At 53.0% G+C, this 17728-nt stretch overlaps 1 protein-coding gene across 1 annotated transcript in view; it reads right to left on the bottom strand.

Annotated features, from left to right (window-relative positions):
* Positions 1–17728, bottom strand: part of LOC144949653 (uncharacterized) — a 62831-nt gene that overhangs the window by 9093 nt on the left and 36010 nt on the right. The window contains exon 2 of the mRNA XM_078879638.1: positions 3218–4903. Within this exon, the coding sequence (XP_078735764.1) occupies positions 3218–4520 (1303 nt within the window). The 5' untranslated portion in view covers positions 4521–4903. The remainder of the gene's footprint in view (positions 1–3217; positions 4904–17728) is intronic.

The raw sequence follows: 17728 nt of genomic DNA, 5'->3' as shown, positions 1-17728 counted from the left end.
ACCCACCACTACTACTACTACTACCATCAGCACCCACTACTACTACTACTACCACCAGCACCCACCACCACTACTACTACTACCACCAGCACCCACCACCACTACTACTACTACCACCAGCACCCACCACTACTACTACTACTACCATCAGCACCCACCACTACTACTACTACTACCACCAGCACCCACCACTACTACTACTACTACCACCAGCACCCACCACTACTACTACTACTACCACCAGCACCCACCACTACTACTACCACCACCACTACTACTATTGCTACTACCACCACCACCACCACCACCCACCACTACTGCTACTACCACCACCACCACCCACCACTACTACTGCTACTACCACCACCACCACCACCACCCACCACTACTACTGCTACTACCACCACCAGCACCCACCACTACTACTGCTACTACCACAACCACCCACCACTACTGCTACTACCACCACCATCCACCACTACTGCTACTACCACCACCATCCACCACTACTGCTACTACCACCACCATCCACCACTACTGCTACTACCACCCGTTAAATCGCTTCGATGGATTGACGTCATTTCGATATTCATCATCACCGTCGCACCTTTCAGAGAACGCATCCCCAACGTAAATCGGGGGTGGGGGGGGGGGGTTATTTCCGTACTCTGATATTTAAGTTTTTTAAAAATCATAATCGCATCTCTCACAGTCGCTGGTGAACCACAGTTGTCCAAACCTTGGCAAGGCAGCCAGCCAGGCATGCGGCGACGTTATCAACAATTGCCCAAGCTCTGCGATCCTCTACGTATATATGTGTGTATATTGATACGTGCTCAGCCAATCAATGGAAACCGGAGCACCTGGAGAAAACTCACGCGTCAGAGAGACGGGGAGTGGCACTCTATCCCACGCAGAAGGCACAGATGGAGATTAGTCCGCATTTCTGCTGTACCGCCTTCTGTCGTCAGTCAGGGCATGAGCTTCTCATCGATACCCGCCCCTAGCGGAGAGGAGAAGGGAGCTTCACGCAGCATCTGTGTGTGATCCACAAACCCCCAGCTGCTGCTTCTGCTGCTGTCACCATACCCAGTGCCGTGTCACACACACACACACACAGTGTTGTGTGTCACACACACACAGTGACACACACACACAGTGCCGTGTCACACACACACAGTGCCGTGTCACACGCACACAGTGCCGTGTCACACAACACACACAGTGCTGTGTGACACACACACACAGTGACACACACACACAGTGCCGTGTCACACACACACAGTGCCGTGTCACACGCACACACAGTGCTGTGTGACACACACACACACACACAGTGTTGTGTGACACACACACACAGTGACACACACACACAGTGTCACACACACAGTGTCACACACACAGTGTCACACACACACAGTGCCGTGACACACACACACAGTGCCACACACACACAGTGCTGTGTCACACACACACAGTGCCACACACACACAGTGCCGTGTCACACGCACACACAGTGCTGTGTGACACACACACACACACAGTGTCACACACACAGTGTCACACACACACACAGTGCCGTGACACACACACACAGTGTGACACACACACACAGTGTTGTGTGACACACACACACAGTGACACACACACAGTGTCACACACACACAGTGCCGTGACACACACACACAGTGTGACACACACACACAGTGCCGTGTGACACACACATCGCTGTGTGACACACACGCACAGTGCCACACACACACACACAGTGTCACACACACACAGTGACACACACACAGTGATACACACACTGACACACACAGTGCTGTGTGACACACACACAGTGACACACACACACAGTGCTGTGTCACACACACAGTGTCACACACACACTGACACACACACATAGTGACACACACACACAGTGACACACACAGTGACACACACACACAGTGACACAGACACACAGTGATGTGACACACACAGTGACACACACAGTGCCACACACACACACACAGTGCCGTGACACACACACACACAGTGCTGTGTGTCACACACACAGCGCCACACACACACACAGTGCCACACACACACACAGTGCCACACACACACACAGTGCTGTGTCACACACACAGTGCCACACACACACACACACAGTGCCGTGACACACACACACACAGTGCTGTGTGTCACACACACAGTGCCACACACACACACAGTGCCACACACACACAGTGTCACACACACACACAGTGCCACACACACACACACACAGTGCCGTGACACACACACACAGTGCTGTGTGACACACACACACAGTGCTGTGTGACACACACGCAGGCAGTTGCCACGTGCAGTAGCAGCAGTAGCATTGTAGCCACCGCGCGGCTATAAACAGAACGAGGTTCATACTAAGAGGGGCCGGGATCCTGAGGTGTTGATTGTTCGTGGTGGGGGGGGGGTACATTGTACATGAAGCTCGAGTTGCAAGTCCATTAATACCCCGAGTTGCGTCTCCCCCTTTAACGTCGTTTCGCAGATACGTCGCCACTTTATTATATCAACACCGTCGCTACCTTGAGCTGCGTCGCCTCGACCCACACACGCTCACGACGCTCTGTCGCCTTCACCACCACCACCACCACCCACCACTACTACCACCACCCACCAATACTACCACCACCACCCACCACTACTACCACCACCCACTACCACTACCACCCACCAATACTACCACCACTACCACCACCACTACCACCACTACTACCACCACCACTACTACCACCACCACTACTACCACCACCACCCACCAATACTACCACCACTACCACCACCACCACCACCACTACTACCACCACCACTACTACCACCACCACCCACCAATACTACCACCACTACCACCACCACCACCACCACTACTACCACCACCACTACTACCACCACCACCCACCCACTACTACTACCACCACCCAACACCACCACCCACCACCCACTATCACCACCACCACCACCACCCACCACTACTACCACCACCACCCACCACCACCACCCACCCACCACTGCTACTACTACCCCTGTAAAATCGCTGCGATCATTGGCGCCGTTTCGCTATTCGCCGCCGCAGCAGGTCGGTGCGTGTCCATTGCTCTCCATCCGTCAGATTCCACATTCGCAGGCCGGGGACCCGCACGGCCCACTCCCCGACCACCGAACTCACCCGAGAGCGCTCCGGGTGGGGGCTCCCGCACCGTGGCGTGAGCGCTATACATGTGCTCGGGCGACGACGACGACGAAGCTGCCACGGACGCTGCCGCCGGGTTGAACACGAACGGGTTCGGCGCCTGCTGCTGGTGACTGTGGTGGCCGTGGTGGTGAGGGTGGTGGTGGCCCGGGTGCGTGGCGGCGGGGTGGTGGTGCGTGGCGGGGTGGTGGTGGTGGTGGTGATGGTGGTGAGAGTTGTGCCACGCCTGCTGGCCCGACTGACCCCCTACTCCACCGCCGCCGCCACCGCCGCCGCCACCGTACGAGGCACCGACATCGAGCCCCGAGGAGACCACGGAGCTGGCGAGCTGCGGGTTGAACTCCACGTAGGGCAGATGCGCGGACGAGGACTCCGCACCCGTCGCCGACGAAGCCGACGAAGCCGACGTCGAGGCCCCCACCGCCTGCTGCTGCTGCTGCTGCTGCTGCTGCTGCACGACGGCGGAGAGGATGGAGCCGTTGCCCGCAACGCACGGATCGACGCCGGCCAAAGCTTCCTGCAGCGATTGGTGGCCCCCCACCGCGAGGCCGCCGCCGCAGCCGTTCGCGCCGGGGTATTGGAGGCCCCCCATGGGCGCCTGGAAGTCGAACACGGAGTGGTTGAAGGCGAGGCCGTTCATCATGCCGTACATGGGCTTCAGCGCCTGGCACTTGCGTCGAAAGCCGCGCGGGCGACGCCGGAAGGAGCCCTCCTCGAACATGAACTCGCTCGCCGGGTCGATGGTCCAGTAGTGGCCCTTGCCCGGGCGTCCGAGCCCCTTGGGCAGCTTCACGAAGCACTCGTTGAGCGACAGGTTGTGGCGAACGGAGTTCTTCCAGCCCTGGTAGGCGCCGCGGAAGAACGCGAAGCGGCTCTGGAGGAACTGGTAGATCTCGCTGAGGGTGACGCGTCGCGACGGCGCGCTCTGGATGGCCATGACGATGAGCGCGATGTAGGAGTAAGGGGGTTTCTCGGGTCTCCTCGAGCCCGCCGTCGTCTTGCGCGCCGCCGATTTGGAGGAGGAAGAGGAGGAGGAGGCGGTCGTGGCGGCGGCGGTGGAGCAGCCGGCGGACGACGTGGAGGAGGACGAGGAGGAGGCGGACGACGGAGGGGTTGGGAGGCCGCCGGGAGGAGCGTGGCACGCGGGCTCGGAGGAGACGCCGATGTTTGGGGGCGGCCCCGGCACGGCCGTGGCGAGGTCGGCGTGCGAGAGCGACGAGGAGGAGAGGGGGGCGCGGAGAGGCCCCGCGAGGCGAGACGCGGGGTCCACGGTGGCCATCGCGGCGGGGTGCCTGGTGATGGGAGTGGGGGTGAGTGAAGGTGATGGATTGGCAGGGGAGGGGGCGATGGTGGGTGTGATGATGATGATGATGTTGTTGCTGATGGTGATGACAATAGTGAAGGTGATGGATGGGCAGGGTAGGGGGCGATGGTGGGTGTGATGATGATGATGATGTTGCTGCTGGTGACAATAGTGGAGGTGATGGCTCTGATGATATTGATGAGGGTGGAGCTGATGATGATGTTGTTGATTGTGACCGAGCGGGTGGTGATCTGTTAGTCAAGATGAAGATCGTGGAAGTGATGATTATGATCGAGATATCTGCTGATGATGATGGTGATGATGATGATGATGAAGGCGCACAAGCGAGAGGAAGACACCTGCGCAGGTAGGAGACAATGGACACACAACACCTGTTAGCGCTCCATGCGGATGCAACCTACACAGCCGGTGCAACAAAAACACTCAACTAGTTTGTATTTTATCGTGTAAGCAAGGCACACTGAGAGCTCTTTATCAGAAGAGGCCTGGCCATCACAAGTGATAGCCCAACGAAGTGGCTTTCATCATCATCATCACCACGTGGAAATGTACAGCAGCCAAATACCCTGAAGCGCGTGTTGCTAATTCGAAATGTGGAGGTGGAAGATCGCAAGAGCCAGGATTTTCAGGTAATGGGGGGGGGGGGGGGGGGGCAACCCCTCCAGCAATTAAAAAATGATAGAGGAGTTGTTAGTAAGTAAGGACTTGTCCCTTGATTTTTAAATCCTTTATATTAAGTTCGCTTGCTTGCTTGCTTGCTTGCGTGCTTGCGTGCTTTCTTGCTTACGACCGTGCAAATCTTTCGGTCGTTTTTTAACCCACTTCCCCTGATCCAATCGAGCTGACATTTTCCACACAGACTCGTTGTGCGTGACAATTAATTTTCGTGAAAATGTTTTTCCAAAATTTTACACTGTTTAGGGAAAAAACAAATTTAATTACCAATTGCTTAATGCTGGCAGACAATCATCTGACCCATAGGTGGCAGCCATCTCAAGCCAGAGGACGAGAGGACACTAGCCGCCACGCATATAAAGGATTTAGAGTGAAAAACTTTGTTTTTACGGGTTAATTTTTATTCGATGGAGCAGCCATCGATCGAGGGTCGAATTCGAACCGCATGGTGTGATCGGCATCGCGCTCGCTGGAGGTTCTGATGCCTTCAGGGAAGTCGTGTGCTGTATCCGCAACTGCGCACAATTCTGTGAGTCGCTTATAATTGCTTTGCTGTTAGTTATTGCCAATTATGGACTCGTAATAATATGCTACACAGTGGCAGTGGGGGTCGCAGTTCGCGTGGGTACGCCACAGTTCATGCGCGCGACGTTGTCGTGCACACGCGTGCGTTCCGGCGTGTGCGTGGTGTTGAGTGAAGGATGTCTGTGTGTGTGTGCTAATGAAACCCCCAATGATCCGATTTCGATCCGATTTCGATCGGATCATTGGGGGGGCACGTGCCGCCTGCATACCAGGTGAGGTAGTCAACATCTCCTAGCCACCGTGATGATGATGAGAGAGAGAGAGAAACGCAAACTCCAAATATACAGCAGCAGGCGTCAGGGTCGGGATCGAACCCACGACCTCCTGCATACCTGGCGAGGTAGTTAACATATCCTAGCCACGGTGATGATGATGATGAGAGAGAGAGAGACACGCCAACTCCAAATATACAGCAGGCGTCAGGGTCGGGATCGAACCCACGACCTCCTCCATACCAGGCGAGGTAGTTAACATCTCCTAGCCACCATGATGATGATGAGAGAGAGAGAGACACGCCAACTCCAAATATACAGCAGGCGTCAGGGTCGGGATCGAACCCACGACCTCCTGCACACCAGGCGAGGTAGTTAACATCTCCTAGCCACCGTGATGATGATGAGAGAGAGACACGCAAACTCCAAATATACAGCAGCAGGCGTCAGGGTCGCGATCGAATCCACGACCTCCTGCACACCAGGCGAGGTAGTCAACATTTCGCCACTGCTGTTCGTCGTGGCCGGGAATCGACTCCCAGCCACGGACTCAGAGTGCAGCGCCCTAACCACTGCGCCACCGCTCCCCCAAGATTTTGTCGAGAATATGGGACAAGCTCCACACACGTACACCCTGACAGACACGCGCGCACACAAAGACAAGGATCACATCTCTTGCTGTTAGCGAGTAGCACCTATGGAGAGGCGAGCCCGGCACACAGGAGGGACTGACTCATCGTCACCGGTCGATGTGGCATGCGCTCAACCCCGATACGCCCCGCACGCATGCGGACAAATGACATGTAAGCTTTACAACAACAACAACACTCGATTGTATAATCTTGATTTGAAGCTTTCGTGACTGCAGGAATTCCTACTCTTTGGTTCTTTCGGTAAAGTCCACGTAGGTAGAAAAAATAATACTGGTAGGAACCACCTGGTTCCACCAGACCACAGGGGATTATTGTGTCCGTCCGTCGTGCATCCAAAAATGGGAGGGGTGGGGCTCGGTCGAGAGGGGAGGGTGAGGAGGGGCTGAGTGGGGAGAGGAGGGTGGAGAGGGGCTGGGTGGGGAGGGAAGGGTGGGGAGGGGCTGGGTGGGGAGGGTGGGGAGAGTGGGGCTGGGTGGGGAGGGGAGGGTGGGGTTGGGTGGGGAGGGGAAGGTGGGGAGGGGCTGGGTGGGGAGGGTGGGGCTGGGTGGTGGGTAGGAGGGGTGGGAGTGGGGAGGGGCTGGGTGGGGAGGGGTGTGTGGGGTGTGTGGGTTGGGGTGTGTGGGGTGTGCGGCTTTTCGGAGCGAGTGATTTTTTATGTTTCGAGACTTGAGGGAGGGAGCGAGTCTGGGGAGACAAAGGCGACCGGGCGTGGGGCTGGCCACTCACCCCCTCGTGTGCCGTGCTGCCCTTCATAGGTGCTCGCTAACAGCACTTGCCCCTACAGTCTGTTAATGCTATACGGGGCGTCTTTGCCTTTGTAGTTGAAGTGGTTAGCGCAACGCTGCGCTAGAAACCCGGCTACGACCACGAGTTCGATTCCCTCTCACGGCCAACACCGGTGACGATTCATCTGAACCCGTCCTGAGCCTCCCCTAGGTCGACTCCGCCTCAAATGAGTACCCGGTGCGTTGTGTAAACATCGCCACTGGGGGAGACAAAGGCGGCCCGGGCGTGGTGTTGACCACCCACCCTCTCGTGTGCAGCGCCGGCCTTCAGTAAGCGCTACTCGCTAAACAGCACTTGCCCCAACTGCCTGCTCAAGGCTACACAAGGGGCCTTTGTCTTTGTGTGTGGTTTGTGTGTGTGTGTGTGTGCTGCTTGCGTGGTGTGTGGTATGTGTGTGGTGGGTGTGTGCCAGAGAGACTGTGCGTGTGCATGTGGTGCGTGTGTGTGTGCTAAGTGTGCGTGCCAGAGCGAGTGCGTGTGGTGTGCGTGTGGTGTGCGTTGTGCGTGTGTGGCGTGTGTGTGCGTGTGGCGTGTGTCCGGTGCGTGTGTGTGGTAAGTGTGCGTGCCAGAGCGAGTGTGTGTGGTGTGCGTGTGGTGTGCGTTGTGCGCGTGTGGCGCGTGTGTGTGGTGCGTGCGTGTGGTGCGTGTGTGTGCTAAGTGTGCGTGCCAGAGCGAGTGTGTGTGTGTGTGTGCGTGTGTTAGGCAAGGCTGCGTTGGCTGGGTCACGTGGCCACCGCATGCTCAGCCACCGCATGCCTGAACAGATTTTGTTCGGCCGGATCGAGGGGGGCTAGACGGGCGCGGCACGGGCTAGAGAAGAGATGGAGTGATGTGGTACAGGAGGACGTGGAGCTGAGTGGACTTGCCGATGACTGGTACCAGCGGTGTCAAGATCGGCCTTTGTGGAGGAGGCTCGTGAAGGACGCTGCTACTGGGCAGTTTGAGGCAGTCGCCCTCCAACAACAACGGAGGGCGGAGGAGCGACGCTCACAACAACGAGCATAGCGCCGGGTGGCTAAAGCACAGCAAGTTGGCACAGTAGGGGGCACAGGTGGTGCATCAGCCAGTCATCTCAGTCAGTCGACCCGTGGCATCTGGGTCTGCCCCCGTGACCTCGTGCCAGCGGGCGTTCGACACTTCACGTGGCCTCAAGGTGCACCTAGCCTGGCACAAGCGCCGTGGTCACGTCACTGCCACTTAGTGGCGAATGGCGGTGGTTGTTGTTGTTGTGTTGGTCTGTGTGCAGTACGTATGTTGAACTTCTCTCGCACCGTGCGTGACCAACCCTGCCAATCGGAGGTGTCGGCGTGACAATAAACGGAACACACAAAATCTGGGATGTTTGTTGTTGTTGCTGTTTTAAGATTGCAGTTGTCATCTTTGGAACATTCGTTCAAATATGCGTTGTCGTCTCAATCCGTGCAGGGCTTCTTGGTCGATTGGAGGTGACCACCCACAGGAGGCAGAGCATCATATTTTTAGGTTTTTTCGGTAAAGTCACGTAGGTAAAAAATGTAAATTAATAAAAGTAAAATAGAACAAAATAAAAATCACGACGTTTCGGAAGCAACACAAGCCTCCGTCTTCAGGTGGAACCGTCACAGCCACGACAGCTGTATCAAGTAAATGAGAGATCACAATAAATACCACCCCGAATACACTACTATACACTACACAACCATTATATATACGGGGTGGTATTTCTTGTGATCTCTCATTTACTTGATACAGCTGTCGTGGCTGTGACGGTTCCACCTGAAGACGGAGGCTTGTGTTGCTTCCGAAACGTCGTGATTTTTGTTTTATTTAACTTTTATTAATTTACATTTTTTACCTACGTGACTTTACCGAAAAAACCTAAAAATATGAATCTTTGCAGTCACGAAAGCTTCAAATCTAGAATAGGCAGAGCATCGATATTCGATATTCACGGTGAGTTGGAACAGATGGAACAGATGGAGACTGGTCCACGGTTTGCCTTACCACCTTCTCCCGGCAAGCCGGAGTAGATGGCTTCTCCTCGACGCTCGCCGACGGTGGGAGGGGAGGGGTGGAAGGAATTTTTGACAACCATCTCCGTGTGTTCCACCAACCCTCGCCATTGCAACCAACACGGGCCAAAAAAATTAACCCGTAAAAACAAAGCTTTGCACTATAAATCCTTTATATGCGTGGCATCGGTTTTATTTTATTATTCATTTCTGTTTTTTATTGAGTAAGAGTTTCATTTTTATCACATTGGTATTTTAAATGAAATATGAAAAAACATTTTTCCTAAAAAGTGGAAAATATAGGATTTTTTTTTCACGAAGATAAATTGTCACGCACAACGAGTCTGTGTGCCAAATGTCAGCTCGATTGGATCACGGGAAGTGGGTTAAAAACGACCGAAAGATTTGCACGGTCGCAAGCGCGCAAGCAAGTGAACTTAATATAAAGGATTTAAAAACAGGAGCAGTTCTAAAGGGGTGATCCGTAATACAAGGTGCTTTTTTTCTGGCTAAAGTTGTAGGGCTTTTCGCGACCAATATCATCCAGAATAGAGATTGTTTTTTTTTTGTAGGGGGTGGTGGTGGTGGTTGAGATCGCGTGAATATATAAATGTGTCGTTAAACCCGCCACCGCCACCCGGCACAGCCAATTAGTAAGGTGAGTCTCGTAAACAAAGAGTGCCAGTCAATTCTGGCTGTCGCCTGAGGAAGCTGGTTGTAATTACTGGCGAAACGTCGAACTCCGATTGTAAATGTTGCGGCTTTGCTCTCCAACACACCGGTGTGCTGTACTAGTACACTACACCATACACTACACCATACACTACACTATACACTACACTACTATACACTACACAATACACTACACTATACACTACACTACTATACACTACACTATACACTACACTACTATACACTGCACTATACACTACACAATACACTACACCACTATACACTACACAATACACTACACTATACACTACACCACTATACACTACACAATACACTACACAATACACTACACTACTATACACTACACAATACACTACACTACTATAAACAACATTATACACTACACTATACACTACACTACTATACACTACACAATACACTACACTATACACTACACCACTATACACTACACAATACACTACACTATACACCAGAGGTGGGACAAAGTCATTGTTGTGCAAGTCACAAGTAAGTCTCAAGTCTTTGCTCTCGAGTCCCGAGTCAAGTCGAGTCAAAGATGAGGCAAGTCCAAGTCGAGTCTGAAGTCATCAAAATCATGACTCGAGTCTGACTCGAGTCCAAGTCGCATGACTCGAGTCCACACCTCTGGAAGAGAGCGTTCCAGACGGCCGCAGAAGCAGCGGGGAGCTGTGTCACTTGGGTTTGAAAACACACTTCTTTAGTTTCACACGGAGTAAGCCTTTCGCGACCAACATCATCCACTGTACAGGTTTCTTTGGGTTAGATCGTGTAAATATATAAATGTGTCGTTAAACCCGCCACCACCCGACACGACAGTTCGCGTGGGCACGCCGCAGTTCGTGCGCGCGCGTTCGGGCGTGTGTCGACCGAGCGACCTGGTTGCACGCGACTGGTTGCACGCGACTGGTTGCACGCAACTGGTTGCACGCGACTGGTTGCACGCAACTGGTTGCACGCGACTGGTTGCACGCAACTGGTTGCACGCAACCTGGCCGACCGAGCGACCTGGTTGCACGCGACTGGTTGCACGCGACTGGTTGCACGCGACTGGTTGCACGCAACCTGGTCGACCGAGCGACCTGGTTGCACGCGACTGGTTGCACGCGACTGGTTGCATGCGACTAGTTGCACGCAACCTGGTCGACCGAGCGACCTGGTTGCACGCGACTTCTCGTCGCCCCCGAAACTCATCTCGAGCCCGTGTCTGCGCCCACTGCCCTTCGTCCCCTCCATTCTTCGCGAAGTCGTGGCGAGAATTTCCGGCCATTAGCTCTAATTGCCGCTTATAATCGCCGCGTCGCTGGCATATCCGCGATGACTAATTCACCCGTGTTTATATTTTTGTTTTGTTTATTTTACATCTTTTTTTTTTGGCCGATCCGGTTTTGCGAAAAATGTCTTTCTAATGTTTGCTGCGGATAGCCGCGATGATTGGGGGGTGGGGCTGTTGGAGAGGGAATATCTCCTAAACCCACTCCTCCCCCGAGAATGAATTCCGTCGCTGCTTTCGTGCGATCGTTCATTCCTCCGCCCGTGTTGACGACTCGGTTCTACCCGAAGGACTGTCCCGTCACAACGACCACCACCACCACCACTCTCTTCAACCACCACCACCACCACCCTGTCGAACGATCACCACCACCACCACCACTCTCTTCAACCACCACCACCCTGTCGAACGACCACCACCACCACCACTCTCTTCAACCACCACCACGCCGTTAACCACCACTACACTCTTCTTGGTTCTTTCGGTAAAGTCATGTAGAAGAGAAATAATACAATAATACAAATAAAACATAATAAAATACAATTCTCACGACGTTTCGGCCACAACGCAAGCAGCCGTCCTCAGGTGAAGAACAGGTCTGCCGGAAAGACGGCAGTCACGGAAGCTTTAAATCACCACTACACCGTTTATCCAACTCCACCCGCACTATTCATCCACCACAACTCCGTTCAACTCGTGCTGGTTGTGGCGGGCCGCTTCATGTTATGGGCCTGTGCTTAGCACCTGCACGAGAATTACTGCATTTGTAAATGTCTTTTGATCACGCATCTCCAGATCGAGTCGTGCGTGCGATGGTGGAGCGGTTAGCGCCACGCTGCGCTACGAACCCGGGGCCGATTCCCGCTCACGGCCAACACCGGTGACGATTAATTGAACCGGCTCTGGGCCTCCCCTAGGTCGACTCGGCCTCAAATGAGTACCTGGTGTGGTGCGTAAACATCGCCACTGGGGGAGACAAAGGCGGTCGGGCGTGGTGCTGGCCACCCCACCACCTCGTGTACCGTTCCGGCCTTAATAAGTGCTCGCTAACAGCACTTGCCCCAACAGTCTGTTAAGGCTATACGGGGGATCTTTGTCTTTGTATCTATTGAGACCTTGGGATTATGAGCGCTTCGATAGCTCCCGTCAGTTTACAAACTCAATTTAACTTTCCTCGGTTTTTTTGTTTGTTCTACAATCCACGCACTATAATGGATTAAAAAAGATAAAGGTGCAGACGAGAAACTGCGCTGCTCGTGCCACTGCTAGCAGAAGTGGCTTTGCCGTAGAAGGAGCGTCCAGATAAACTATGAAGACGGTCGCTTGTGTTGCGATCGAAACGTCGCGATCTATTCATTTCATACCCACGTGACTTTACCGAACGAACGAACCAACGAGTATGGATCCCTGCAGTCACGAAACCTTCAAATCGAGGTCCCCTTCGACCAGAGGTCGCAACCGGGTACCCGATACCCGTACCCTACCCGATACCCGGCTACCCGTACCCAGCCGGGTACGGGTACGGGTAGCCGTTTGCGACCCTGGTGCGGCCGGGTACGGGTAGGCCGTGAGTCACTGGTGAGTAACCGTTTGTCACTCATTTTTCGGGTAGGGTACGGGTAGGGAACGGCTACCCGTACCCGACCCATTTGCGACCCTGGTGCGGCAGGGTATGGGTACGGGTAAGGAATCAAAACCCGTTTGCGACCTCTGCCTTCGACTCGAGGGTGTTGTTGTTGTTTGCCCTCCACTCTGTCACGCAGGCCACGTGTCCAACAGGACCGGGTTTCGGATTCGTCGGCTCGCTGCTTGCACAAATGTCAAGGCGGCTTGCTTTTTAAATCCTTTATATTAAGTTCGCTTGCTTGCTTAGGACCGTGCAAATCTTTCGGTCGTTTTTTAACCCACTTCCCGTGATCCAATCGAGCTGACATTTTGCACACAGACTCGTTGTGCGTGACAATGCGTTTTCGTGAAAATTTTTTTCCAAAATTTTACACTGTTTAGAGAAAAAAAAAAAATTTAATTACCAATTGTTTAATGCTGCCAGACAATCATCTGACACATAGGTGGCAGCCATCTCAAGCCAGAGGACGAGAGGACTCTAGCCGCCTCGATGCCACGCATATAAAGGATGTATAGTGAAAAACTTTGTTTTTACGGGTTAATTTTTTTGTTGTTGGCTTCAAACGCGACGTGAGAACTTGCCGCATGCGGTAGGGACCCCCCCCCCGTCCCTCCCCCAACCGCGGTCACCAGCGTCAACAAATGGAACCCAACGCGTGGTTTGTCAAGCAATCAACAAATTTCGATTTAAAGCTTTCGTGACTGCAGGGATTCATCTTCTTGGTTCTTTCGGTAAAGTCACGTAGAAGGGAAATAATAAAATAATAAAAATAAAACATAACATTCGATTTAAAGCTTTCGTGACTGCAGGGATTCATCTTCTTGGTTCTTTCGGTAAAGTCACGTAGAAGGGAAATAATAAAATAATAAAAATAAAACATAACATTCGATTTAAAGCTTTCGTGACTGCAGGGATTCATCTTCTTGGTTCTTTCGGAAAAGTCACGTAGAAGGGAAATAATAAAATAATAAAAATTAAACATAACATTTCGATTTAAAGCTTTTGTGACTGCAGGGATTCATCTTCTTGGTTCTTTCGGTAAAGTCACGTAGAAGGGAAATAATAACATAATAAAAATAAAACATAACATTTCGATTTAAAGCTTTCGTGACTGCAGGGATTCATCTTCTTGGTTCTTTCGGTAAAGTCACGCAGAATGGAAATAATAAAATAAAAAAAATAAAACATAATAAAATAAAATTATTCTCACGACGTTTCGGCCACAACGCAAGCAGCCGTCCTCAGGTGGAGAGCAGGTCTGTCGAGTAGACAGAGTCTGAATGACAAACTCCAGGCTTGGGGCGACTATTTAAGCTGGGATGGAGGGGGGAAGGGCGCGTTGACAAAATAATTTGCATATCAAGAGGAATTTAGCATATTTATGGTAAATGCAGATATGCGATTAGAGACTACTTGTGAAATGCGTAGGAGGTTGGGCGGGGGGTTTAAAGTCATTATGCCCGTGCATTATGCAGGATTAGCAGCAAGAAAGGGAGGGGATAGGGGTAACACAAGTATAACCCGTAAAAACAAAGTTTTTCACTATAAATCCTTTATATACGTGGCGGCTAGAGTCCTCTCGTCCTCTGGCTTGAGATGGCTGCCACCTATGGGTCAGATGATTGCCTGCCACCATTAAGCAATTGGTAATTAAATATCATATTTTTGTCCTAAAAAGTGTAAAATTTTGGAAACAAAATTTCCGCGAACATTAAATGTCACGCACAACGAGTCTGTGTGGAAAATGTCAGCTCGATTGGATCACGGCAAGTGGGTTAAAAAACGACCGAAAGATTTGCACGGTCCTAAGCAAGCAAGCAAGCGAACTTAATATAAAGGATTTAATTAATAAAGGGAAGGAATGTTAATAGTATGCGCGTGGGGATTGCAACGGGTTGCAGGGGGGAATCACTCGATGCGGTTCGGAATTAAATTTCTGTGAGCGCAGGGTGCCGGAGCGCAATGCGCCGACCCACTCGAGCTCAAACCCTTCGACGATTCTAGATTTGAAGCTTTCGTGACTGCAAGGATTCATATTCTTGGATTTTTTCGGTAAAGTCACGTAGGTAAAAAATGTAAATTAATAAAAGTAAACTAAAAATAAAATAAAAATCACGACGTTTCTGGGGCAACACAAGCTTCCGTCTTCAGGTGGAACCGTCACAGCACGATAGCTGTGTCAAGTAGGAAGGCCAGCGTCTCGATAAGCAGTGACTTCTTGTCTCGTTGTCTGTTAAAAACTCTAACAGATAGGTGGAATTCCTCCCCGTAGAGGTGCATTCATTCTAGATTTGAAGTTTTCGTGACTCCAAGGATTCATATTCTTAAGTTTTTTCGGTAAAGTCACGAAGGTAAAAAATTTAAATTAATAAAAGTTAAATAAAATAAAAATGAAATAAAAATCACGACGGTTCCACCTGAAGACGGAAGCTTGTGTTGCCTCCGAAACGTCGTGATTTTTATTTCATTTTTATTTTCCTTTTATTAATTTTAATTTTTTACCTACGTGACTTTACCGAAAAAACCCAAGAATGTGAACCCTCGACGATTGTCCATCCCTGCGGTTCACAAAGCCAACGTCGGCTCAAGACTCCCGTAAATCACGTGACTTGTCTGTGCCCCCCCCCCCCCCCCACTTAAAACCCCGCCCCCTCTGAAAACAGACGCTGCACCTCCGCTCAGCTCGCTTCCGCGCGCTTCTCCGTTCTCTCTCCGTCTTCCCTCCCCTCTCGTAATCATCATCATCATCACGAACTCATCCACAAGATCTTTGTCGGGTCATTATTTCTAGCCCTCTCCCCACCCCCTCCCTCCTCCTCCTCCCCACCCCTCCCCCCCATCTCTTCCTGCCTGGCGCTCCTTTCTTCCTGCATCTCATCTCGAGCCCAGTGCCCTCCTTTGTCCGCCTTGGAGGCTTCCGCCTCGGCATCGCCGCAACCCTGTACCCGGTCATGTCGCCCCGTTGCACAACTGACTTTCCTCTCGTTCTTCTCTTTTTTTTTTACGATCAGTGGAAACAAGAAGATGCTCGGTGTAGTCGGCACTTTGCTTCGTTCATCATTTCGTAATTGTTTTTTTTAATAATAACTTTGCTTTATGTAAACCCCCACCTCTCGCTCACTCTCTCGCTCTCTCGCTCGCTCACTCTCTCACTCGCTCGCTCACTCTCTCGCTCACTCTCTCGCTCGCTCACTCTCTCACTCGCTCGCTCACTCTCTCGCTCACTCTCTCGCTCTCTCGCTCACTCGCTCACTCTCTCGCTCTCTCGCTCACTCGCTCACTCTCTCGCTCTCTCGCTCGCTCACTCTCTCGCTCACTCTCTCGGTCACTCCCTCGCTCACTCTCTCACTCACTCTCTCGCTCACTCTCTCTCTCACTCTCTCGCTCACCCTCTCGCTCACTCTCTCGCTCACTCTCTCGCTCACTCTCTCGCTCACTCTCTCGCTCACTCTCTCGCTCACTCTCTCACTCACTCTCTCGCTCTCTCGCTCGCTCACTCTCTCGCTCTCTCTCTCGCTCTCTCTCGTTCTGCACGCAGCCCTTCTCGCAGTCCGACGCCCTCCGACGGGTAGCTCACAACTGCATGATGCAGAGCTCCCCGTCATCTGCCACCGAGCATTTCTAAACACGGGGACTTAAAACGGACCAGTGTGCGCGCGCGAAGCAGAGAAGCGCGCAGAGAGAGACGCACGCGGAGAGACGCACGTGGAGAGAGAGGGAGAGACGCACGTGGAGAGAGACGCACTACCACCACCACCCACCACCCACCACTACGACCACCACCTACCACGACTACCACCACCCACCACTACTACCACCAACACGACCCACCACTACCACCACCACCCACCACTACCACCACCACTACTACCACCACCACCACCCATCACTACTACCACCACCACCCACCACTACTACCACCACCACCACCCACCACTACCACCCACCACCACGACCCACCACTACCACCACCACCACCACCCACCACTACCACCACCACTACTACCACCACCACCACCCACCACTACCACCCAGCACCACGACCCACCACTACCACCACCACCCACCACCACCACTGCTACCACCACCACCACCCACCACCACTACCCCTGTTAAATGGCTTCGATGATTGACGACGTTTCGATATTCGTCATCGCCGCACCTTTCAGGAACGCATCCCCGACGTACACCTTGGAACACCGCCCCCCCCCCCCCCCACTGGCTCCGTCAGTGCACCTTGGTACACGAACCCCCCCCCCCCCACTGGCTCCGTCAGTGCACCTTGGTACACGAACCCCCCCCCCCCCCCCACTGGCTCCGTCAGTGCACCTTGGTACACGAACCCCCCCCCCCCACTGGCTCCGTCAGTGCACCTTGGTACACGAACCCCCCCCCCCCCACTGGCTCCGTCAGTGCACCTTGGTACACGAACCCCCCCCCCCCACTGGCTCCGTCAGTGCACCTTGGTACACGAACCCCCCCCCCCCCCCCACTGGCTCCGTCAGTGCACCTTGGTACACGAACCCCCCCCCCCCCCACTGGCTCCGTCAGTGCACCTTGGTACACGAACCCCCCCCCCCCCACTGACCGGCGTGGTGAAGTATGGTCGAGCAATCCCCCATGACCGACACAGCGGGGGGGGGGGGGGGT

This window comes from Lampetra fluviatilis, chromosome 54 (genome assembly GCF_964198595.1).
Source record: "Lampetra fluviatilis chromosome 54, kcLamFluv1.1, whole genome shotgun sequence".
NCBI classification, from domain to species: Eukaryota; Metazoa; Chordata; class Hyperoartia; order Petromyzontiformes; family Petromyzontidae; genus Lampetra; species Lampetra fluviatilis.
The sequence above is the reverse complement of the archived record's forward strand: the minus strand, read 5'-3'. Positions and strand labels throughout refer to the sequence as shown.